The following is a 27,074-nucleotide window of genomic DNA, read 5'->3' as shown; positions in this document are numbered from 1 at the left end:
ACCTCTTGCTAAAAATAATTGGCTTTATCCATTTTGTTTTGTCAGTATTTGTCCTTTTCTTTTCATCTGTTTATTGACTTTCTGGTCAATGTTCTTGGGAATTAAGCTATGCTATTTAACTGCTTACTTCTCCTCTTCAGTTTAACAGTATGGATTAGCCATATATTTACATAATTATTTATTCAAATTTCATATCAGAAACTCTTTCTTTAAAAGTTGAAGCTTTATATGCAGTATAAGCTAGCATAAGTGAATGTACGAACAGCCATTTTGTGATTGTCTTTGCATTTTAGCAATTAATAAGCCTGCAGAAAGAGACTGATCCTGATGAGTATAAGAAGCTAGTATCAGAAAAGGATACAAATACCAAACGCATTCAACAATTGACTGAAGAGATTGGGAAGCTGAAGACTGAACTTGCTCGGTAAGGAAATACATGTGTTGAAACAGTACTGGCAATATTGTACAGATGAAAAATAGAATATTGGCTGCTTTGTTTATTTAAAAATGATTAAATATTTGGAATTTAGGGGGAATACTGAATAATACTCTATGCAAGGAGGGAAATAAGTTGAGGATAGAAACAAAAGACAGTAAAGGGAAAACGTGGAAGGCAGAGAAACCAAAGACAAATCAAAAAGGGCGACATTACATCATGGTTCTAAAAGGGCAACATATGTTTTTAAAAAAAAAGTCTGAAGGCTCTGTATCTCAATGGGAGGAGCATTTGTAATATGTTGGATGAACTAACTGCAGATAGTTATTAATGGATATGATGTAATTAGGATCGCGGAGACCTGCCTCCAGGGTGACCAAGGATAACATCCATGGTCATTCACTTTTCAGAAAAGATTGATGGAAAGAAAAGGGAGATGGGGTAGCATTGCTGGTAAAGGAGGAGATAAATACACTAGTAAGAGAAGATATTAACTTGGACAATGTTGAATCTGTATGGGTGGAGCTGCGGAACACCCAAGGGAAAAAAGACGTTAATGGGATTTGTGTACAGACCACTAAACAGTAGTAATGCAACGAGGAGTACGTCGGCTTCCAAGAGATCAATTGTGTTAGGGGATTCTGTAGTCCGCGGTACAGACAGACGTTTCTGTGGCCAGCAGCAAAAAAGCAGAATGGTATGTTGTTTCCCTGATGCCAGGATCAAGGATGCCTCAGGGTGCAGAATGTTCTCATGGGGGAGAGGGGCCAGCAGGAGGTCATTGTCCACATTGGAACCAACGACATGGGATGGGGAAAGGTTGAGAGTCTGAAGGGAGCTTACAGAGAGTTAGGCAGAAATTTAAAAAGGAGATCCTTGAGAGTAGTAATATTTGGATTAATCACAGTGCTACGAGCTAGTGAGGGCAGGAATAGGAGGATAGAGGAGTTGATGTTTGGGAGATGGATTCACATTTTTGGATCATTGGAATCTCTTTTGGGGTAGAAGTGACCTGAACAAGCAGGATGGATTGCACCGAAATTGGAAGGGGACTAATATACTGGCAGAGAAATTTGCTAGAGCTGCTCAGGAGGATTTAAACTAGTAAGGTGGGGTGGGGGGGACAAAGCAGAGAACAAGATAGGTCTGATAAATTAAGCTGCATTTATTTCAATGTAAAGGGCCTAACAGGGAAGACAGATGAAATACGCGCATGGTTAGGCACATGGGACTGGACTATCATAGCAATTACAGAAACATGGCTCAGGGTGGACAGGACTGGCAGCTTAATGTTCCAGGATACAAATGCTACAGGAAGGATAGAAAAGGAGGGAAGCGAGGCGGGGGTGGAAGTGGCATTTTTGATAAGGGGTATTATTACAGCTGTGCTGAGGGAGGATATTCCCAGAAATACATCCAGGAAAGTTATTTGGGTGGAACTGAGAAACAAGAAAGGGATGATCACCTTATTGGGATTGTATTATAAGCCCCCTAATGGTCAGAGGGAAATTGAGAAACAAACTTGTAAGGAGATCTCAGTTATCTATAAGAATAATAGGGTGGTTATGATAGGGGATTTTAACTTTCTAAACATAGGCTGGGACTGCCATCGTGTTCAAGGTTTCGCTGGAGAGGAATTTAAGTATGTACAAGACAATTTTCTGATTCAGTATGTGGATGTACCTACCAGAGAAGGTACAAAACATGACCTACTCTTGGGAAATAAGGCAAGGCAAGTGACTGAGGTGTCAATGGGGGAGCACTTTGGTGCCAGTGACCATAATTCTATTAGTTTTAAAATAATGATGTAAAAGGATAGACTAGATCTAAAAGTTTAAGTTCTACATTGGAGAAGGGCCAATTTTGACGGTATTAGGCAAGAACTTTTGAAAGCTGATTGGAGGCAGATGTTCGCAGGTAAAGGGATGGCTGGAAAATTGGAGGCCTTCAGAAATGAGGTAATGAGAATGCAGAGAAAGTATATTCCTATTAGGGTGAAAGGAAAGGCTGGTTGGAATAAGGAATGCTGGATGACTAAAGAAATTGGTTAAGAAAAAGAAGGAAGCATATGTTAGGTATAGACAGGATAGATCGAGTGAATCCTTAGAGTATAAAGGAAGTAGGAGTATACTTAAAAGGGAAATCAGGAAGGCAAAAAGGGGACATGAGATAGCTTTGGCAAATAGAATTAAGGAGAACCCAAAGGGTTTTTACAAGTACATTAAGGACAAAAAGATAACTCTGGACAGAATACGGCCCCTCGAAGATCAGCAAGGCAGCCTTTGTGTGGTGCTGCAGAAGATGGGCGATACTAAATGAATATTTTGCGTCAGTGTTTACTATGGAAGAGGATATTGAAGATACAGAATGTAGGGAAATGGTGACATCTTGCAAAATGTCCAGATTACAGAGGAGGAACTGCTGGATGTCTTGAAACGGTTAAAGGTGGATAACTCCCCAGGGCCTGATCAAGGTGCCACTGTTTATGAAAGGTGGTAAGGACAAGCCACTATAAATGCCGGAGGAAACGTCACAGAGCGTTTCACAGGAGGATCCCAAGCACTGAGGATGTCACCTAGAAAGGGGACGAAACGTTTGCAACACAAACTCCCAGCTCAGCAAACAGAACCACGCTTTCCTTTATTGGTCAGAGTATTGAGTACAGGAGTTGGGAGGTCATGTTGCGGCTGTACAGGACATTGCTTAGGCCACAGTTGGAATATTGCATGCAATTCTGGTCTTCTTCCTATCGGAAAGATGTTGTGAAACTTGAAAGGGGTCAGTAAAGATATACCAAGAATGTTGCCAGGGTTGGAGGAGTTGAGCTACAGGGAGAGGCTGAACAGGCTGAGGCTGTTTTCCCTGGAGCTTCAGAGGCTGAGGGGTGACCTTACAGAGGTTTACAAAATTGAGGTGCATGGATAAGATAAATAGACACGGTCTTTTCCCTGAGATCATGGAGTCCAGAAGTAGAGGGCATAGGTTTAGGGTGAGAGGGGAAAGACATAAAAGAAATCTAAGGGGCAATTTTTCACGCAGAGGGTGGTACGTGTATGGGATAAGAGCTGCCAGAGGAAGTGGTGGAGGATGGTACAATTACAACATTTGAGAGGCATTTGGATGGGTATATGAATAGAAAGGGTTTGGAGGGATATGGGCCAGGTGCTGGCAGGTGGGACTGGATTGGGTTGGGATATCTAGTCTGTATGAATGAGTTGGACCGAAGGTTCTGTTTCCATGCTGTACATCTCTATGACTCTATTGTGAGGTTGGGATTATATGAAACAGGATATTAGAGCTGCATGCAGTCAGGATACAGCAATTATTATGGGCGACTTCAAACTACATGTTGATTAGACTAACCAAACTGGTAGTAATGCGATGGAGGAGGAGCTCATGTATGAGGGATCTTTTGAGGAGCCAACGAGTGAGCAAACCAATCTGAAATGGGTATTGTGTAATGAGAGGGAATCCATTCGCAACTTTGTAGCAACATTCATAATATGGTAGAATTCTCCATAAGATGGAGAGTGACTCAATTTGGAAACTAGGGTCCTGAGCTTAAAGAAATCTAACTTTGATGGTACGAGCCATGCATAGGCTAGGATAAGTTGGCCAAGGATACTTGACGGATTGACAGTGGATAGGCACTTGCAGACATTTAACGAATACATGGTTGAACTTCAACAATTGTACATTCCTATCTGGCGTAAGAGTAAAACAGGGAAGGTGGCTCAACCATGGTTAACAAGAGAAATCAGGGGTGCTGTTAAAGCCAGAATTTGCCAGAAAAAGCAGCAAACCTGAGGACTGGGAGAAATTTTAAATTCAGAGGAAGGCAAAGGGTTTCATTTGGAAGAGGAAAATACAGTATGAAAGAAAGTTTGTGGAAAACATAAAAACTGACTGCAAAGGTTCTATTGATATGTGAAGAGAAAAAGACTGATGAAAACAAAAGAGGAAGTGGTGGAAGCTGGTACAACTGCAGCATTTAAAAGGCATTTGGATGGGTATATGAATAGGAAGGGTTTGGAGGGATGTGGGCTGGGTGCTGGCAGGTGGGACTAGATCGGGCTGGGATATCTGGTCGGCACCGACGGGTTGGACCGAAGGCTCGGTTTCCATGCTGTACATCTCTATTACTCTATTGTGAGGTTGGACTACCTTGCAGTAAGAATCGGGTACATTCATAGTGGATGACAACAAAACGATGACAGACCAGTCGAGCAATATTGGATCTGCGTTCACTCGGGAGGACACATAACCTTCAGGAAGTTAGTGGGCGCTACGGTGGCACAGTGGTTAGCACTGCTGCCTCACACCGCCAGAGAGTCGGGTTCAATTCCTGCCTCAGACAACTGTTTGTGTGGAGTTTGCACATTCTCCCCATGTCTGCATGGGTTTCCTCTCACAGTCCAAAAATGTGCCAATAGTATTAGGTGATGGGGTAAATGTAGGGGAATGGATAGGGGAATGGGTCTGCTCTTTGGAGGGTCGGTGTGGACTTTTTGGGCCGAAGTGCCTGTTTTTATACTGTAAGTAATCTAATCTAAAGTTAGTAAGTTTGAAGATGACACCAAAATTGGACGTGTAGTGTAGCGAAGAAGGTTGCCTCTGAGAATGACGGGATCTTGATCAAATGAGCCAATGGACTGAGGAGTGGCAGATGGAGTTTAATTTAGATAAATGTGAGGTGCTGCATTTTGGAAAAGTAAATCAGAGCAGGACTTATATACTCAATGGTCAGGCCCTGGAGAGAATTGCTGAACAGAGACCTTGGAGTGCAGGTTCATAGCTCCTTGAAAGTGGAGTCACAGGTAGATAGGATAGTGAAGAAGGCACTTGATATGCTTTCCTTTATTGGTCAGAGTATTGAGTACAGGAGTTGGGAGGTCATGTTGCTGCTGTACAGGACATTGGTTAGGCCACTTTTGGAATATTGTGTGCAATTCCATTCTCCTTCCTATCAAAAGGATGTTATGAAACTTGGAAGGGTTCAGAAAAGATTCAGTAGGGTGTTGCCGGGGTGAGAGGGTTTGAGCTACAGCTGAATAGGATGGGACTGTTTGCCCTGGAGTGTCGGAAGCTGAGGAATGACCTCATAGAGGTTTACAAAATTCATGAGGGACATGGATTGGTTAAATAGACAAGGTGTTTTCCCTTGGGTGGGGGAGTCCAGAAGTAGAGGCCATTGGTTCTGGTGAGGGGGAGAAAGATTTAAAAGGGACCTAAGGGGCAACTTCTTCATGCATAAGGTAGTGTGTGTATGGAATGAGCTGCCAGAGGGAATGGTGAACACTGGTACAAATACAACATTTTAAAAAGCACCTCGATGGGTCCATGAATTGGAAGGGTTTCGAGGGATATGGGTGAAATGCTCGCAATTGAGACTAGATTAATTTAGGATATCTGATTGACATGGACATGTTGGACCAAAGGGTCTGTTTCCATGCTATACATCTCTATGACTCTGAATACAAGGGACAGAGGGTCAAGTGCAAAGGAGGGAGTGAAGGAAATCCTTATTAGTCAGGAAATGGTATTAGGGAAATTGGGATTAAAACCCAATTAAGTCCCTCTGACCTGATGCTCTGCGTCCCAGATTACCTACGAAGGTGACCCCAACAAAAAGCAGACACATTGGTGATCATTTCCGAGCATTCTGTAGATTTGGAAGAGTTCCAATAGACTGGAAGGTAGCCGGTGTAACTCCACGCTTTTTTTTAAAAAATGGAGGGAGAAAGAAAATAGCGAATTATAGGCAGTTTAGCCTGACATCGGTGGCGGAGAAAATGCTGGAGTTTTTTATTAAGAATTTAAAAAAAGTACGTTTGGAAAGCGGTGAAAGAATCAGTCGTAGTCAACATGGTTCACTAAAGGGAAATCATGCTTGATGAATCTTGTGGAGTTTTTTGAGGGTGTGACCAATAGAGTGGACAAAGGTGAATCAGTAGATGTTGTCTTTCTGGACTTTGAAAGGCTTTTGAGAAGTTTAGAAAGCAAAATTAACGCGAGTAGTATTGGAGATAATTGATCTGCAGACAGGAAGCAGAGCGTTGAAATAAACTTGTCCTTTTCAGAGAGGCAGGCAGTGATGAGTGGGTTGCCGCAGGGTTAAGTACTGGTACCCGTCTGAATCATGATAGTTTAGGAAAAGGGAAGGTGTGAGACCTGGGTGGCATGGTGGAGCAATCACTGAAAGTTGGCATGCAGGTGCAACAGACAGTGAGGAAAGCTGATGGCATGCTGACATTCACAGCAAGAGGATTTGAGTATCAGAGTAAGAATGTCTTGCTGCAATGAAATAGGGCCTTAGTGAGTATCTTGTGCAATTTTCGCCTCCTGGTCTGGGGAAGGACATGGCTTGCTGTTGAGGAAGTCTAGTGAAACTTCATCAGACTGGTTCCCAGGATGGCAAGGCTCACGTATAAGGAAAGACTGGATTGACCGAACTTGTACTTGCTGGAATTTAAAAGGGATCTCATAGAAACATATAAAATCCTGATGGGACTGGACAGGCTAGATGTGGAATTAATGTTCCTGCTGTGGGGACGTCCAGAACTAAGGGGTCACAGTGTAAGAATAAGGAGTAAGCAATTCAGGACTGGGATAAGGAAGAGAGTGTCTTCATACAGACTTTTGAACCTGTGGAATTCTCTACTTCAGCAAGCTGTTGGGGCCAGTTCATTAGATATATTCAGGACAGAGCTGGATGTGGCCCTTGCAGCTAAAGAGATCGACTGTTATGGAGAGAGTTTATTTTGAGACGCTGAGATTCATGATTGCCACCATCATATTGAATGTGCTGTAGGCTTGAAGGGTCGAATGGCCTGCTCCTGCACCTATTTTCGATGTTTCTCTGAAAGCACCATCTGCAAGAAATGAAAAGAAATGGGCAATTCGTTCAGTAGTTCAAGCAATATGTGCGGCAAAATAGAGGTCAGGCAGTCAACATTTCCTGCCTTGACTACTATTTTTTGCTTCTATGAATGTTGATCCTTTTGATGTAGTCAGCTTGTCAGCTACACCATTGGGCTGGCATGATGGGCATTTGCATTTGTTAAATTGTTAACTATTCTATCTGTCATTCAGATATTTTAGTAGTTGTAATCTAAGTGATTGAACAACTCGCAACAAATGGAATTATTTTTATGCACAGGTTTCTCATTTCAGTTGGTATTGACTACTTGCACTTTGTTTCTTTGTTAAACTCAAGACCACGTTCTCTGATTCAGGATTCAAAATTACTCCTAAGTAGTAATTAGATTTGTTGGGTTTCTTGCACTTAATACTGAGTAATCTCTTACTGTTATAGTGAACATTGGTACAGAACTTAAAAATCATTGTGTTTGTTAATATGCCACAATGTAGTCTGTACTCAGTTTTGTCTGACTACTGAAAATATTCTTTACTCTTCTTGCATGTATGTATTTTGCTTTTTTCCTCTATCCACTTAGGCGCTTTTAGCTTGATTTGATTTTAATTATCTTCTTTCTCCTCTCTAATACCCATCCAATTTGGAAACTAGAAATTTTTGAGACTTTAGTATGAGTATTCTTCATAACTTTAAGTTGATGCTACGCTTTCAGTCCCTTAATCCTCAGAGTAAAATGATAAAAGCAATCTTTGCATTTATTGAGTATTTTCAAAATACTGGAATAGAGTAATATGGTAAAGATCAAAACTCTGACTCATTTAAGGATTTATTTGTTTGTTTGTTTTGTTCCTGCTGAGGAGATTCATCTGTATGTTACCTGTGCTGGATAGGCTAAGGTTGTTTTCCTTAGAGTACAGAAGGGCAAGGGGGTGACCTGATTGAAGTGTACAAAATTATGAGGGGTTTGGATCAGAAAAAAATTTTCCCTTCTTAAAGCAGTTAACAACATGGGGCCACAGATTTAAGTTAAGGGGCAAGGGATTGAGAGAGGATTCGAGGTATCGTTTTTTTCTCCCAGAGGGTGTTGGGCATCTGGAACTCACTGCTTGAAAGGTTGGAGAGATGAGACTGTTGCAATATTAGCATGTTTAGATGGTTACTTGAAATGCCACATCAACCGCAGCAATGAGCCAAGTGCTGGAAAATTGGACAAGAATAGAATGACAATTAATAACTCATGAACACGATGGGCTGAAGGATCTCTTTGTCCTGTGAAACTCAGACTCAACCACTTGCTCATAGCAGGAAACAGGAAGAAGATACTTTATTGAAGGCAGATTTAGGAATTGTCTTGCAATGCTTACAAAATTAAATAAAACCCTCTGCTGCGAATGCTCTTTGAAGTTGTAACGTGAATTGCAAAATCAAACTTTATTATCTTCGTGCATGAACATCCATCTCTCTCTCTCGCTCTCTCTCGCTCTCTCTCTTTCTCTCTCTAAAAGAAATTGACTATGCAATTTGTAGTCATGTGTTGGGAATCATTATTTTTCACTTTGAAACAGCTTCTTTATCGCAGCTTTTATGAAGTTCACCATGAAAATGAAATAAACAGGCCATTCGCATCCATGTCTTGCTGATCCAGATAGCTCTCTTGTTAGAACACTGTTTCCATAGTTTAGCTAATCTTGTATTTTTCCAGTCCTTTGTGACACACCCATATCTTTTAGGACTGTTGACTCGTATTGTCCATCTCTTCAATGAGAGTGCAGCTGTGTCGTGGAGGAATATTGCTTTGGATTTTACATAAGTAGTACCTGTTGATAGATTCAACTATTTTTTAAAAATCGCACCAGTATTCATGTCAGGACTTTTTTGCCATAGAAGAATAAATCCCAATGGAAAAAATGAACTACAATGCAAAAGATTTGAAACAAACAAAAACAAATTGTTGGACGAACTTAGCACGTCTGACAGCATCCGTGAAGAAAAAGCAGAGTTAATGTTTTGAGGATCACTGGATTCAAATGTTAACTCAGTTTCAATCCCCTATGAAAGTTGAACCACAGAAATTAAATTTTGGATTCTTATACTATTTGTCAATTGTGATAATGCATCTCTTAATTATTGTTTGGGACTCTGTATTAAACTTGACTTTTGGATATGTAACTTTGACATATACATAATTAAGTTAATAATTACCACATGCGTGTTTTCTTTATGCTTGCTTGAATCTTATTTAAGACAATTTTTCAGCTGCTGATGTATTGCAGCTAAATTTTAACATTATTCTTTAATGCTGTCTTGTTTATAGACTGAATGCATCATCCTCTGTATCACAGCGGGATGTACAGACTTTGAAGACTGAACTCAGTAAAGTGACCAATGAACGGGATAAGTTGAAACAAGAGATGTTGGCAAGGGTGTCAGATATTCAGGAAAAGAATAAAACAATCACTCAGGTTAAAAAAATTGGTCGAAGGTATAAAACTCAATATGAGGAGTTGAAGGCCCAACATGATAAGGTAATGTGTACCTAATGCAGCTGCTAGACTTTTCAATGTTAAGTAAAATGCTGCAGATATTCCGGTCAGAACAAATTTAAATCATCATCAATTTGAAGCCTTAACTCTTTGTGACCTACGTAATTTTTGCAGCCTTTCCTGTCCTCTGACTTCTACTTGATTAAAGCAAGTGTCCTTCTGAACTGAAGATCATAAAATTTTGGATTTTTAATATCCTGTGTTACAGTCATGTTTTGATTATGTTGACCACATCACTTTCTGAGCATACCAGCATGATGGACAACTGTAGTGACTATCTTTTTAAGAATCTTTAGGGACATTAAAGAATCACAAAAAATAAGACATGAAAAAAATTTGGTTAAATTACCTAACTTTACAACTATCACAACCTGTATTTCACTATCCAGATTAATTATTGGACAATTCCAAATTTCAGCAAACTAAAAAGCCATTGTGTACCAGCATAATCTCAACCTATTCCATTGTTCTTGGCTGGTTGCTGATACTGAATCTGAGATTGTGCAGCTTTTCGTTTGATGCTACACTGAGTTTCGCATCCTTTTTTAGTCTATCCATCACCAAGATAACTTTTTTTTCCCAATACTGCTGCATTATTTGATTTGTCCTTGTCTTAAGTAAAACATCCCTGCCCCAAACCACTTTTGCCTCCATATATAATTTTTCTGGTGCTATCTTCTAGACCTTTCTCAAGCAGCACTCCGTGTGACTTCAACTTTGCCAAAATTCATGCTACACTCATCTCCTGATAGAGGCTATGTTGTCATCTTTTGTCTTGAATGGCCAGAATTGTAACATTTTATATTAATCTTTTTCTGGAATTTCCAAATTTGCATGTCAGTTGGTGTACTGTTCAGTACAGGATTGTGTTAATCTCTCATCCTGTATCAAATCTTAATGTTTACATCTCCCAACTTTGCTACTGTTTGGCCATTCTGAGGCTATTTAGACAGGTTGGTTTCATTAAAAGCATAATTGCTGGTTCCTATTTTATGTGGAGCATAATTCAAGCTCTTCCTTTGCAGATGGTTGCTGAGGCATCCTCTCAACTTACAGCAGAGCAGCAAGCAGAGCAGTCCTCTTCTCAAGCCACTCAGGAGTTGCAAGAAACACTGGCCCAGTCTGAATCTAGAGCTAAGGCACTTGAGTCTCAGGCTGAAGCCTTGCAGAAGGTGAGGTCAATAGAAATGAAATTTCCAACCCCCCACCCCCAAAACAAACAGAAATTATAGTAAATTTAAATGTTCTCCTTTACAATTTTCTCTCTCTCCTTTTATGTAATTTAGAACCTGTTTCAGTAACTGGAATTTTTATGCAACTTGCTAAACTTTGATTATCCCTCTTGAACCCTGCAACTAGAATGCTTTTTGATAATTCAGGCCTGTTTTACTTTAATCATAAATAATGTAGGAGTGCTGGAGTACCTATTTGCAAACATCAACAGCCAACGCAGCCAATATGAACTTGAAAATGCGTATCAAATATAAATTGTGTGGTATTTTCCACACCTTATAATTGCATTGTAAATTGAAAAAAACTTCATTGCTTGGAGAACAATGTCAAAGCAACACTCCAGTCACCAGTTTATTTTCATTGCTTCAGCAGTCAGATTTGATAAATCTGTTTGGTGTGGTAAATACTATTTTGCAAGAGTCTTTGCCCCATGAATGTCATTCAATCCAGAATTTCAATTCCCCATTCTCAATGATGTGGGAGCCTAAACATGAGTGCAGAAACTCAGATTGAAGGCTTTACAGCAATCTTCAATCAGAGCTTTTTACTAGATGATTCATCTTGATTATCTCCTGGAATTCCTGCAGTCACATGTTAATCCTCAGCCAATTTTATTAATTCTGCACTAGATTTATTGTCATGTGTACATAACTACAGTGAAAAGCTTTGTGACCCACAACCACAATCTGCCAAGTACAGGCAGATCATAGTAAACAAAAACATTTGAGATCATAAGGTGAAAGAAAAACTTGGATGGACGCATACAGGTTACATTGCACGGGCCATGCTCCTGGCAAGATCGATAGTGAGATGTTGTGTGGTGAAAAATATAGGAAGCAGGTGCTTCAGAGGCAAAGGAAACTCCAATTTTATTAAAACAAGCATAAATATATTTAATCCCTGACAAGAAAATGAATATTTAGAAAAAAAAAATGCATGTATCAAGTGAAATGAGACTTGTGTGATTGCTACTAACATACCAGTTAACCCTGCAGCCCTGACTTGGTACAGTTAGTTTTGAATTGCGGAGGGCTGTTAATTATTGGATGACAGGGAAAAACGAAAGAGAGAACGCAGATCTTGGGCTAATATCCTGTTTTCCTTTTCCTGTGGAGTGCCCTGCCACAAAACTCATCCTTCCTACCCTATCTTACTGAGCTGGGTCAGAGGATCTTGATGACCCAAAAGTGGCTTCTGTTGGCTTAGACAATTGGTGGATGTCACAGGCATTGCCCCCAGTCGATCTCTTGGCTCTCCAGCTCTTCAAATAGGTTGAAGTTCATAGCTGAGAAGGTTGCTCGCTCCCTTTTTCCTGAGTCTGCAACTAGCTGTGGCTGATTCTGTTGATGCTGGCTGGACCTCTTGCAGAAACAGATGTCAGGGTTCCCTTATTAAGCTGTCGGTTTCCCTTATCTCCCACTAAATCTGGACTTGATCACTGAGCTGTTGTTCCTCCTCTCAGGGCTCAATGAGCTTCCTGACTACGACATGAGATATGAATGCTTCTTCAATTAAAGTGAATGGGTTTCCAATAGCATTAAATGTCCATTATTACTCTTAGATGGATGTAGTTTAAGGTGGTGCTGATAGTGTGAAGACCTTTCCCATTCAAGGCAGACAAGTTTGCATGTCATATAATTGTGTCAGATATTAGTATCTCTGCATTGGAGTAAACCATTAAAGTTGAATGGTTTTGTATTTTGTCAGCTCCAGAATGTGTCTGTTGTTTGCTGTGTTGGCTGGCGTACATTGGCTTTTAAAAGAATGTGAATACTGCAGATGTTGGACATTAGAGTCAAGAGTGTGGTGCTGGAAAAGCACAGCAGGTCAGGCAGGAAAATTGACATATCGGGCAGAACTCCTTCATCAGGACTTTAGCTGAGCATTTGTAGGGAGGTCTTCCTTTAGCTTTGCAAGTTAAACCCCCGTTCTAGAGAATCTTGCATATTGCCTAGTCTGTCTCAACCAGAACTCTTAGTTCAAATGTGAATTCCATAAACTTATGTCCCAAGTTCAGAGGGTTTTACTCCAGGATATCTGATGGGAACTTTTGTGCCACCTTACATAATAGCAGGGAAGAAGCTGTTCTTGAACCTGCTGGTGCATGTGTTGAAGCTTTTGTATCTTCTGCTTGATGGAAGAGTTGTAGGAGTGCATTACTGAGATGGGAAAGGTCTTTGGTGATCTTGGCAACTTCTTCTTGGCAGCGAGCTGTGTAAATGGAGTCCATGAATGGAATGTCAGTGTCCATGATGAGTTGTGCACACAACTTTCTGTAATTTCTAACACTCCTGGGTACAACAATTGCTGTAGCAGGCAGTTGTGCACCTGTGTTGACCTGTTGCCCCCCCCCCCCCCACGTGCGCGCGCGCGCGCGCACATACACACACACACACACACACACACACACACACTCTCCCCACCTTTCTGGACCAGCGGTTTCTCAATAAATTATATAATCATTTTTACAGGGCGGAGCATCCAGATAAGGCAACTTACATATTAATAGGGTGACTGTTATAATCAGTGAGTATAGATTACAGAGGCCAACCCCTTTACTGTGATACAGTAGGTGTTCTTAACTTTGTTCACTGGAGTCATACAATGGATATCTTTCCCCTTGTTAGCTGACGATTTAACAATATTGTTAAAAGACTCTACATAATGACTGCTTTTGCACCTTGTTAACCCATTACCCTTGCCTCCAGCACCCTATTGTTAAGTCTAAGTTCTTAACTGATCTGAGCCATGCTCAGCTGAACCTCTCAGAACTTGACACTTTGCCTGCTTGTGCTCAGCTGAACCTCTTGATTAACAAAACTCAGCCTTTGCCCTGCCTGCTTATACCCTATACACATTCTCACCTTGACAGTATCTTTTCATTGGTTTACCTGTAAAGGTTGGTGAGGGTCCTTGTGGACATGCTAAATTTCCTCAGCTGCCTAAGGAAGAAGGGGCATTGTTGAGGGTTCTTGGCTGTCACAGGTGGTCAGTTGTTGTCAGTCTGAGGAACATGACGCACCCAACCACTGTAAAGGGGTGTTTTTTTTTCCTTAATTAATGATCAGTTCTTTGGTGCCATTGACAGAGAGCTTGTTATTATTGCATCACATCACCAAGTCCTGTCTCTTCTTTCTGTCTTCTTCCTCATTGCTATTTTAGATCTGTCTTACAATGGTGCTGTTATCAGCAAACTTGTAGATGCAGTTTATTTGGAATTAGGCAACACAGTGTACATGGGTGTACAGGGAGTATAGTAGAGGGCTGAGATCAAATCCTTGGAAGGTTCCAGTGTTGAGTGTTATTGTGCAGAATGTGCAGTTGTCTGCCTTCATTACTTGCGGTCTATGGGTCAGAATGCTGAAGATGCAGTTGCAGAGGGCAGACCCAAGACCTGGGTCTTTGAGTTTTGAGATCAGACTGGAGGGTATAATGGTGTTGAAGGTGGAGCTGTAGTTGATGAGCTGGAATCGAACATAGGTGTACTTGTCCACAGCTTCTAGGAATGAGTGCAGGACTAAGGAAATGTCATCCGCTGTGGATCTGTTACTTTGGCACATGGTAGACGATCAAGGCAGGCTGGGAGACTGGAGTTGATGTGGGCTATGTCTAGCCTCTTGAAACACTTCAAAAATGTGGAGGTCAGAGCCACTGGGCGGTACATTAGGCACATTGTGTATACTTTCTTTGGTACTGGAATGATGGTGGTCTTCTTGAAGTAGGTGGGGACAATGGCTTGTAGGAGAAAGAGGTTGAAGATGTGACTGAATATCTTCACCCTAACTGGTCCACTTTGCTGGGTACAGTAAAGATCATGGACACTGCAAAATGTGTAGCTATGATGTTGTAAATGTGAGTTCCAAAAGTGTCTACAACACGACTATCTACTGAAGAGACTTTGCCCACGAAAGACAATCAATACCTGCCACCCCATTAATCCATTCACATTACCAAAGTGATGGAAGATGATATGGCAGTGTTATCAATAACTCACCAATAATATCATTGATTATGCTTTAGTTCTGCCAGGACTGCCCCGGCCTTAACCTCACTCCAGCTTTGGCTGTTGATGACCACTCCTATCCTGAAATCCCCCCTCCTAATAGAGTGACAGCGAAGCTGGAGTTAAGCCTGAAGACATTGGGAATGATGAAAAGGCTTCCACTGGTTCAAATTTATAGTGAGCATAAAAGAGATCATTGTGGTTTTTGGAGGTCAATCATGTTTAATCCCAGGGAGCTCTTCCGAGTAGTATCCAAGACCAAACCATTTTCAGTTGCTTTGTTGAGCATTCCCTTTTTCAGTATAAAGTCAGAGGGGAATATATACTGATTGCTCAGTGTTGATTTATATTCACAATGCTTTATTACTGTGCGCAGGCTTAACTTCATTTAAGACCTGGCCGACGTTCAGGCTTGAATCCTAATTGTAAATAACAATTGTACCAAGCAATCATTATCTCCAGCAGTCAATCCAATCACCTGCCTATGACATTACAATTTTATTGCTAAAACATCTACCATAAATGTCTTCGTCACTATTCCCAAGAATTGGCAACTTTTTAAAAAAAAACTATTTTCCAATCAATCTGTTCAGAGAGCAAGTTAGAGGATAGGTATTTTCTGTTGAGTAGCTTGCCATCCAGGACAAAGCTACTCAATGCGTTAATACCCATCTGCCATATTGACCACTCACACTGACTACCAAATCTGCCACCACCTCCAATTTACCCTGCTAGTCACATGTCGTGACTTGGAGCAATATTGTTATTTTCCACTTGTCCAAGATCTTCATCTCCCTTCCTGATGGCACTGGATGTATCTATATCACATTGATTGAGTACTTCAAGGATTTGGCTCACCATCATCTCATACACTCGAGGATGTGCATTAAATGCCTACCTTGTCAGTAATGCCCATCTCCGATTCATAACATTTTTGAGACTGTTTGCTTGTACTTTATTTGAATAGGATAGTTTCCAGGAAAAAGCCCATTTCAGAATTGACAACATATAATTTTTTTTTAAAAATGAAGGGACTCTTCGATTAATGCAAGAAAACGGTATGCAGAAAGCTAAGACTTTGGATCCATAAATTAAAACCACTGAAACAATGCTCAGTTACAGTGAGTAAAGTAAGTCTGATGGGATCCATTCAAAACACTGTGGAGGCAGAATTGTTTATAAATCCTTAAACTTCAGTTGGAATATGTGATAATTCTAGTTTGTTTGTCATTGGAAGAGTTCAGAGAAGTACCCAATTAAGCATGTACTCGCTGCTAAGCTGATGCTGCAGAGTGATATTCTATTTAGAATTCTAAAGGAACTCTGCGATGGACCATAACCAATATTTCTGTCTTGTTCAGAGCGGTGCAACCTGCCCTTGAAAGAGGTTAAATTCAAAACTGATCTGCAAACGTGATCCATCATCCGCTCACTGAAATTTAGTTGAAACTCTGGAGCAGATACTATTAACATTTTTAAAATTAAATTAGCATTCTTAGAATGGGTAATTTATTGTTTGATTTGAGTAGTGCAGGCTATTTCGGAGCAAGTGACTTTGAACCATCTGATTGCCAAAGCTTTACACCATTTAATAGTTTCCTTGCTGCATATCTAAGTCCATTATATTTATTTTCCAATAACATGTTCAGAGATTTTTTACATACATCTCTGAGGCAGGTGAGACTTGGTCCCAGGCCTCCTATCTCTGAGGTCTGCACCCAGCACTGCATCACAAGAGGCTCCAGTCATAGTAATAATATCAAACCATTTGCAGATATATTTCTAATCATGTTATTCAGAGCTGTAATAAAATACTTCTGGAGCAGTTGGGACTTGAACTGGGCCTTCTGGCTCAGAAGCAAGGACACTACCAAACAAACCTCAAAATATTTTAACTGACATTATTACCTATGTCTGGATTAGAGGCAGATTAAGATGATTCATCACTGACTCCATTACCCATTTGAGACCTAATAAATATATGAAATAAATACTAAAGGTTTGATGTAGCTGCATTTTAACCATTCAACCCAGAACTTTGGAAAGCAACCTGTGATTATGTTCGACTTCTGCTTTCAGTAATTGTTTGTTTTTTAATTAGTCTGTTACTGAAAAGGAATCTGAAGTGACAAAATTGCAAGATGAAGTTTCCCAATTGCATAGTGAACTTGCCCGCTTGAGGCAGGAGCTGCAGGATAAAGGAAATCTTGAAGAGCAGCTTCGACAGCAAATTGTGGAAAAGGAAGAGAAGACGAAGAAAGCAATTTTGGTAGCCAAGCAGAAGATAACACAGTTGGCTGGTCAGCTATTTTTATTTTCACAAATCTATTGCACAATGACAAAGTATTCAGGAGAAACTAGAATTTAAAGTTGTACCCATGTTTTCTTTGCTTTCACTTCTGTGTATCACACCATTACAGAAAATGAGAGGGGTGCTGGAAAAACACAGCAGGTCAGGCAGCATCCGAGCAGCAGGAGAATCGATATTACAGGCATAAGCCTTTCACCTGCTCCTCAAATGCTTTTCAGCACCACATACTTGACTCAGATCTTCAGCATCTGCAGTCCTCACTTTGTCCCCATTGCAGAAAATCTCCACACGAGACCATAAAATGTAGTTGCTTAAGTAGGCCATTCAGCCCGTTGAATCTGTCTCCCATTCAGTGAGTTCATGGCTGATCTGTTTCTCAACTCCACTTTCCTGCTTCATCCCCATAACTGTTGATTCTGTACTGATTAAAAATCTATATCTTAAATGTACTGAATGATCCAGCCTTATTAGTCCTCTGTGATATATAATTCCATGGATTGATTAACTTCTGAAATGGGGGGGTTGCGGGGGTGTTGAAATTCTCTTCTCTAATGGACAAGCTGTTCATGAGATAAAGAATAAAGAAGATTTACAGCCCAAGAATAGGCCCTTCGGCCCTTCAAGCCTGAGCCGATTCAAATGTACTGTCGAAAACTGTCTGTCAATTCCTAAGCATCTGTATCCCTCTGCTCCCCACCTACTCATGCATCTGTCCAGACGCATCTTAAATGAATTTACTGTATCTGCCTCTACCACCTCTGCTGGCAACATGTTCCAAACGCCCAACACCCTCTGTGTGAAGTACTTGCCGCATGTATCCCCCTTAAACTTTCCACCTCCCACCTTGAAAGCATGACCTGTCATTATTGAATCCTTCACCCTGGGAAAAAGCTTCTCTCTATCCACCCTGTTTATACCCTTCATGATTTTGTAAACCTCAATCAGGTCCCCCCCCTCAATCTGTTTTTCCAGTGAAAATAAACCTAACCTACTCAGCCTCTCTTCACAGCTAGCACCTTCCATACCAGGCAACTTCCTCATAAGCCTTCTCTGCACCCTCTTCAAAGCGTCCATATCCTTTTGGTAATGTGGCGACCAGAACTGTACACAGTATTCTGAATGCGGCCGATCCAATGTCTTGTACAATTTTAACATTACTTGCCAGCTCTTATACTCAATACCCCGTCCAATGACGACAAGCATACTATATGCCTTCTTGAGCACTCTATCCACCTGTGCAGCAACCTTCAGGGTACAATGGATCTGCACTCCCAGATATCTCTGCCCATCAGCTTTTCCCAAGGCTCTTCCGTTCATTGTATAATTCGCTCTGGGAATTAGTCTTGCCTAAATGCATAATTTTACATTTGTCTGGATTGAAATCCATCTGCCACTTTTCCGCTCAACTCTCCAGTCTGTCTATATCCTCCTGTATTCTCTGACAGTCCTTTATGCTTTCTGCTACTCCACCAATCTTCATGTCATCCGCAAACTTGCTGGTCATACCAACAGTGCCCTGTGGCCCCAACACTGACCCCTGTGGAACACCACTGGTCACCACTCTCCATTTCGAGAAACTCCCTTCAACTAGTCTGTCTCCTGCTTCTCAACCAGTTCTTTATCCACCTAGCTAGAACACCCTGCACACCATGTGACTTTGCTTTCTCCATTAGTCTACAATGGGGAACCTTATCAAATTCCTTACTAAAGTCCATGTATATGACATCAACAGCCCTTCCTTCATCTATCAACTTGGTCACTTCCTTGAAGAACTGTATTAAGAACTCTGGTCAGGCACGATCTCCCCTGCACAAAACCATGTTGCCCATCACTGATAAGCTCATTCTTTTCTAAATCGATCCTATCCCTCAGTACCCTCTCCAGCAACTTCCCCACCACCGACATCAGGCTCACTGGTCTGTAGTTACCCGGAATATCCCTACTACCCTTGTACAGGGGGACAACATGAGCAATCTTCCAGTCCTCCGGCACCTCACCTGCATTTACGGATGCCACAAGGATATCTGTCAGGGCCCCAGCTATTTCCCCTCTCTCCTCCCTCAGCAACCTGGAATAGATCCCATCCGGTCCTAGGAATTTGTCCACCTTAATAACCTCGAGCCTACCCAACACATCTTCCGTACTCATGCCATCGTGATCCAGACTAATCAAACTTCGATCTCTAATCTCAAGATTCATCATGTTCCTCTCCTGAGTGAACACTAATGCAAAGTAATAATTCAGAATCTCACCTATTCTCTCAGGTTCGGCACACAGCCTTCCTTCATTATCTTTTAGTGGACCAATCCTTTCTCTAGTTACCTGCTTGCTTTTTATATAAGAATAAAATGCTTTGGGATTTTCCTTAATTCTCCTTGCTAAAGCTATTTCATTACCCCTTTAGACCGCTTGATTCCTTGTTTAAGACTTGTCCTATTCTTACAATATTCCTCCTGTTCTGTTCTTAGCTGCCTAGACCTTATGTACGCTTCCCTTTTCCTCGTGGCTAGTCATACAATTTCTCCTGTCATCCTCGGTTCACGAATCTTGCCCTTCCTGTCCTTTGCCTTCAATGGGACATGCCTATCCTGCACTACCGTTAACCTATCTTTGAAAGCCTCCCACATCTCAAATGTGGACTTCCCTTCAAATAGCTGTGTCCAATCCACATTTCCCAGCTCCTGTCTAATTTTGATATAATTGGTCTTGGCCCAGTTTAGTACTCTTCCCTTAGGGCCACTCTCTTCTTTATCTACAAGTATTCTAAAACTTACAGAATTGTGGTCACTGTCCCAAAGAAATCTCCCACCACAACTTCTACCACTTGTCCTGGTTGTTACCCAGTACCACAGTACCACGTCCAGCATGGCCCCTTCCCTTGTCGGACTACTGACGTACTGCTCTAGAAAACTCTCCTGGACACTTCTTACAAATTCTACTCCATCCAGACCTCTGACACTTAGTGTATCCCAGTCAATATTGGGAAAATTAAAATCTCCCATCACCACTATTTTATTGCCTCTACATCAATTCATAATCTGTTTACCTATTTGTTCTTCTACCTCACGCTCACTGTTGGGAGACCTGTAATACAGCCCCAACAATGTAACTGCACCCCTCTTATTTCTCAGCTCCACCCATAATGCCTCACCACCCAAGACCGCCATAGTGTCCTCCTTTAGCACAGTCGTGATGTCGTCCCTGACCAGCAATTCAACTCCACCCCCTCTTTTACTTCCCTCCCTGTCCCAGCTGAAGCGCCTATATCCTGGGACATTTAGATGCCAATCATCATGCCCTTCCTTCAACCAAGTCTCTGTGATGGCAATAATATCATACTCCCAGGCACCAATCCAAGCCCTAAGTTCTTCTGCCTTTCACACTATGCTCCTTGCATTAAAATAGATGCATTTCAGGCCACCAGTTCTTTTGCGCTCACCTGCTCTCTGCCTATTCTTCCCTTTATTAATGCTATCTTCATAATTCTTACAGTCTCCAGTCTCCACTTTGCTGCCTACTTGTTTTCTTTTCTGGGTCCCAGACCCCTATCACATTAGCTTAAAACCTCCCCAACAGCAGTAGCAAAACCTTTCCACCAAGGACATTGGTTCTGGTCTGGTTCAGATGTAGACAGTCCCTTTTATAATAGTCCCACCTTCTCCAGAACTGGTCCCAATGTCCAACAAATATGAACCTTTCCCTTCTACCATCCCTCAAGCAATGTGTTCATCCTGCCTTATTTTTTTTTCATTTATACACTGGCTAGCATGTGGCACTGGTAGTAATCCTGAGATCACTACCTTTGAGGTCCTCCCCTTTAACATCTTTCCTAGCTCCCTGAATTCTTCTTTCAGGACCCCATCTCACTTTCTACTTATATGACCTCTGTCCCTAGACTCTCCCACAAAGGGGAAAATAAAACACTCTGCGTCTACTTTGCCAAGCCCCTCAAGAATTTAATGTTTCAGTAATAATATAATGTCCTCACTTATTCTTGTAAACTGCAGTGAGTGTAATCCCAGCCTCCTCATAAGAAAACCCCACCATACCCAGAATTCATGTAATGAGTCTCTTCAGGATTGCCGACATTGTAGTATTTTTGTCTTTGGACAAAGGAGCAAAAGTAGTTGATGGTATTCCAGATGTGGTCTGACAATTCCTGTCTTTGTTCAAGAATTCCATAGATTTACTGTCCTCTGAGAGAAAAAAACTTTTCCTCCTCTCTGTTTTAAATGGGCAACCCCTTATTCTGAGATGATTCCCTCTGCTCCTAGACTCTGCCATAAAGGGAAGTAACCTTCTGCATTTAACATGTCAAGTCTCCTGTACCCATAAAACAGTCTGTGCAGACCTGCGGTCAGCTTCACGAATCTTTTCTCGACTGCTCCAAAAACTTGCCTTCGATAAGAGGGCCAAAACTGTTCATTATTCTAGGTTTGGCCTGACTAGTGCTAGGAATAGTTTTAGTGACGCCTTTCTGTTTTATGTCATTTTCTATTTGAAATAAAGACCAACTTTCTATCTGCATTTCCTATTACCTGCTGAACTTGTAAGTTCGCCTTTCATGACTCCTCAACTTCCAATACTATAGCTTTCTGCTGTCTTTTTTTTTTCATTTTAGTATTATTCAGCTCCTTTCTTTCTGCCACAGTGTATAATGTCATATTTTCCCACATTATATTCCATGTGCAATGTTTTTGGCCACTTGGCTATGGCCTTCTGCATTCTCATTGTGTCACCCTCTCCACTTGCTTCCCACCTATTTTTTTGCTGTCTGTAAAATTGGCTGCAAAAGATTCACTTTCCTCATCCAAGTCAATAATATATATTGCAAATAATTGTGCCCCTAGCACTGGTCCCTGTGGCACTCCATTAGTTACAGGTTGCCATCCTGAGAAAGCCCTCTTCCTCACAACTCTGTCTTCTAATAGTTAGCCGATCCTCTGTCCATACTAATATAATACACCTAACAGCATGGGCTCTGAAGCAGTCTTACGTGCAGCATTTCATTCAATGCCTTTTGATCATTCAGATATTTTACACTTATTACTCTCCCTTGATATGTTCTGCTTGTCACCTACTTGAAGAATTCTAATAGATTTCTCAGCGTGATTTCCCCTTTGTGCAGTTATGTTGACTCTGCTTGATTATTTTAAGCATGATTTGGTGTTACGATCGAGCCCTCTACTATCACCCGATGAAGGAGCGTCGCTCTGAAAGCTAGTGTGCTTCCAATTAAACCTGTTGGACAATAACCTGGTGGTGTGTGATTTTTAATTTTGATTATTTTAAGTATGCAACCCACTATGGCGTGGAATTATAGATCTTAAATTGAGGCAACATACAAAATTTGAAAATATAATTAGTAGATCCAAAATTGATATATTAAATTCAGCTTTTCTTTTCCAAAAGCAAAGGACTGAACACTAACAAAGTTTGTTTCTCAAGTGAGTTTTTTATGTCCAGTTTGAATTGTTGGTGCACACTTGAGGTTCTCTGCAGATTGAGACTGACCAGATTTAATTCTGTAAAGCACAGAGCATTTGAATTAGCAATGATAATTTTGCTAATTAGTGTATTGCAGTAAAAAGTCTATTTTTAACAAGATTAGTTTTTAAAAGTTGCTTCCTAATGACTATGTATTTAACCTGAGTCGTCCTTATACTAAAAGAAATGCAATGATGAGAGTCATAGATTTTAATGCTGATCTAAGGTGGTTATTATTTTAGGATTGAAGGAGCAGTTGGCACAAGAAAATGAGCAATTGAAGCAGCACAATGAAGAATTTCAACAACGTATCACTAGTTTAGATCAGCAGAGAGAAGAATTGGAGGTGCGCATGAGTGCACTAAAATCACAGTATGATGGTCACATTGCTCGACTTAAGCGGGAGCTGAAGGAGCATCAGGATCGACAACATGAACAACGTGAAGAACCACAAGAAATAACCAAAGTATGTAATTAAATTTTATAGCAAATGAAAATTGATATATTAGAGAATTAGATAATCATGACTGTTTAGCTTTTTAGTGAAGTTTTAAATTTGGCATGTAGATTTGCTTTTATTACATGGTATATTCTGATTGCTACATAATTGTTCAGAATATTATTGCAAGGAAATCATTAAGTTCCATGTATAAAATCAAGCTTTGTTTAAAATTTTTATTCATCCATGCGATGTGGTTATCACCAATCAGGAAACATTTTTTGCTCGTCCTGTATTGCCCAGACAGCTTTTAAATGTCAGTCACATTGTATGTATGGAGATGCATGTAGAGCAGATCAGGCAAGGATAGTATCTTCCTTGCTAAAAGGACAAAAGTAAGCCAGATGTTGGATTGTTATGACAAATGGCACTGGCTTTATAGTCAGCAATAGATTACTAACTCGAGTTTTTAAAAAAACAAGTTGAATAAAAACTCCACCAACTTCAGTCACTCAGTCATCCCCTCCACATTTTGATTCTGCAATTTTTTCTGAGCTATCATTAGAGCTGAAATCTGCTTCTGCGAGCATTTTGGTTTTTGGGAGCTTGAGTATATTTCTTGCCTTTTGACCTTCCAGTTTTCAAAGAGAACTGAATTCTCTGTTGCACCATCTACTTCCTTTATTGGCATATTGTCGCAAATTTTTGATTTTTACAATTAATGCAGACACTACCTTGGGAAAGAGTTTTCTTAAACTGAAATTAAATGGAGAAAATAAAGAAGGTCTGAACGTGTCACTTTTGAGGTTGGTATTTGCATGTGAGAAACTGATTTGAGGAAATAGAGTTTGAATATGCATGCTTAATTATTGTGCTTTAGGCAAATGAGACCTTCATTTTAATATTCTAGCCAAAGGGAAGCACCTATAAGAATGTGTTTCAGTACAAACGATTTGTTTAAACATCAATTTACATGGACCCTAAAAATAAAAAGAATAAAATGAATGGCCACTAATGCAGCCAGGCAAGCTGGTGTGAAAATTCAAGGGGTTGAATGTGGCTGATTTTCTTTCCTTTGTCCTGTACAGCACGTAAGTAATTTGTGAATGCTTGGGTTGCTGGCTGTTGAGATTTGATGTTTTACTTGTGCAATTTGTAAGTGTTAATTTCGTTAAGTGAAAATTTTGAATGCTGTGCAAATGTATAGCAAGTGAATAGAAGTTTTGTAGATTGGAGCAAAGTTGCATTTCTAACAGTTTGAAGAAATTCTTCAGGGACTGAAGTGGAATTAAACCATCCTAATGGTGATGCACTTAGTTTAGTTGCTTGTTAAATATTTTCTGCCTAAGATTGCTTCAAATGGTGAGTACTGTGCAGAAAATGAATTGCTTTCTGCATTTTTATTGGGCCTACTTGATTCATACAGATATCTAATTGTTGGTTTCATGAAATGTTTCAAACAAAAATTGATTTATGTGACTCATTTGATTCATTAATAAAATCTTTGAAATTTAAATAGTTTTTAAAATAACCAAAATAGCAATAGCGATATCAAGCAATGGAAAAATGTAGCTTGAAATTCGTTTTCTCCTATGCATCAGACTTCTGAACCACAGAGACAACTGGATCAACAGCGACAGATAACCCTCAAACAGACTCCAGCATCCGTGGACAGAGGAAGGTAAGCACTAACTAGCTTAATTTTTGTTTATGTTATGCATATCACCAAGTTTTAAAGTTTAACCAGTTGTATAAAAGAGGCAGATTATTAACTTGCCTGCTCAAGAGAAAAATATCTATTTTTCAAACTTAATCCAATAGAGACCACAATATTCACAATGTCAAAACGTTCGATTTAAATTGTTTATTTCCTGCATGTTTGTCCACTATATTGTTTGTTAGCCTGCTGCACAGTTTTATATGAATGAATTCTTTAGGATCTCTGGACTTGAGACCTATATTACATCAATTTATTTTTTATTCTACATAGTTTGAGTATATCCGATCCTCCAACAGCCAATATAAAGCCAACTCCTCTTGTGGCAACACCCAGTAAGGTAGCTGCTGGGCCAGTAGCAGGCAGTAAATCTACACCAAGAGCCAGTATTCGGCCAATGGTTACCCCTGCAACCGTCACTGGACCGGCTACAACGCCAACAGCTACAGTAATGCCAACAACACAGGTAGAAACCCAAGAAGGTAAGAAACCATTTGTATTAGATATTTTTTATTTGACTTAAATTGATATTCTGTTTGATATTGAGAAGCATTGTCCACTGTGTTTGTTGTATTGAGTAATTTTCTTATGTTTATTGAACAGCCATGCAGTCAGAAGGACCAGTTGAGCATGTAACTGTTTTTGGTAGCACAAGCGGAACTGTACGTTCAACAAGTCCAAATATCCCAAATTTGTCACAGCCTATTTTAACTGTGCAGCAGCAACAGACACAAGCAACTGCCTTTGTGCAACCCACTCAACAGACTCTTCAAGTAGAACCTGCAAATCAGGAGCCATCCTCTAGCATAGTAGATGTCATACAGAGCTCCCAGGTAGAAAGACCTTCGACCTCTACAGCAGTGTTTGGAACAGGTTAGTTTATTTTGAAGGTTAAACTGAATTTTCAATTGAATATCAATTTTAATTTCAGCCTTTACTTAGTGGCTTGAGATTTAGGTCTAAGGGTTAACTGTTCATCTCCTCAACTATGGCTTTTGTTCAGTTAGCTCATGGATGATCTGTGTTTCAGTCCCCCTTTTTCCCTTTCGCTCCACATGTCTTGACCTCCTTAACTTAACTTCAAAGCAGAATTTACTGCCCTTTGTGGAAATAATTTCATTTTTATTAAATTCTGTTTATAACGTCCTTAACAAACTGGCTGTCAATGCTTTCTCAATCTTAGTTTTCACCACTAAAGGAGCTAGGTTCCCTTTAATGTATACCACTTAATTTAAACACCTGCACTAGTTTTTGCTTTATCATCTTAATCATAAATTGGTGAAAAACTGAAGCTATTGGATTATCATTTGAATCAATCAGCAAAGACTTATTAAGCTGTTGCTGTGCAGTTAATTCTATGTACACTTGACCACTGATATCAGTGGTCCTTCAAACCATTTGTTACCTACAGTTCTTTGGATTTTCCTCCAGACTCAAAAGCTAGCATTTGTAGATGACATTCATCATTGTGATCGCCAAGAAAATTCAGTTAATTCAGTCTCTGATCAGTTCAATTGGATAAATTTTAAGCCATTTTGCAACTCATTTGAGTAGTCTCACTATTATTTGTGATACTGACAAGTCTGTGGCAATCTTGATCCTTTCTCTTGTCTTTTATTAGATAATTGTGAAGGAGTCATATGTCCATCCAGATGCCTTTTCAAATTAACATTTGTTTTATTTTCAGTTTTCCGTCTACCTTTGGAATTTTACTGTTTACTTTATGACCATCTTAGCAGTAATTCCAAAATTTTGATTAGGTTAAACGTTTTGAAATCTGACTATCATTGAAGTCCTGCAATCTTTTATGTGACAACCTAGAACAATGCTGCAGTATTTCAAGTAATCTAGTGGTTATTTGTAGGTGCCTCCATTTCTTCACCCTTTATTCTACTTGATGTATGATGCTACGATCTGTGAAAACTTGCGTTGTGTACTTTTGGCCTCTTCTTGTTTTACTCTGTAGTAAAAGAATGCATTCCCATGTTTTGTGCATTAGTTTTTTAAAAAAATGTGGTAGAGTTTTTT

The 27,074-nt window shown here is 40.2% G+C and overlaps 1 protein-coding gene across 5 annotated transcripts in view; it reads left to right on the top strand.

The window, feature by feature from the left end:
- tprb (translocated promoter region b, nuclear basket protein) overlaps positions 1-27,074 on the top strand; it is a 151,048-nt gene that overhangs the window by 63,350 nt on the left and 60,624 nt on the right. For all 5 annotated transcript variants that reach the window (XM_060830306.1, XM_060830305.1, XM_060830303.1 and 2 more), the window contains exons 30-37: positions 294-424; positions 9,628-9,838; positions 10,882-11,028; positions 17,194-17,392; positions 23,133-23,356; positions 24,931-25,010; positions 25,320-25,528; positions 25,650-25,919. In XM_060830306.1, coding sequence (XP_060686289.1) covers positions 294-424; positions 9,628-9,838; positions 10,882-11,028; positions 17,194-17,392; positions 23,133-23,356; positions 24,931-25,010; positions 25,320-25,528; positions 25,650-25,919 — 1,471 coding nt within the window. The remainder of the gene's footprint in view (positions 1-293; positions 425-9,627; positions 9,839-10,881; positions 11,029-17,193; positions 17,393-23,132; positions 23,357-24,930; positions 25,011-25,319; positions 25,529-25,649; positions 25,920-27,074) is intronic.

The sequence above is a fragment of the Hemiscyllium ocellatum genome, chromosome 9 (assembly GCF_020745735.1).
Source record: "Hemiscyllium ocellatum isolate sHemOce1 chromosome 9, sHemOce1.pat.X.cur, whole genome shotgun sequence".
NCBI classification, from domain to species: domain Eukaryota; kingdom Metazoa; phylum Chordata; class Chondrichthyes; order Orectolobiformes; family Hemiscylliidae; genus Hemiscyllium; species Hemiscyllium ocellatum.
Note: the sequence above shows the minus strand (reverse complement) of the source record. Positions and strands in the feature narration are given on the sequence as shown.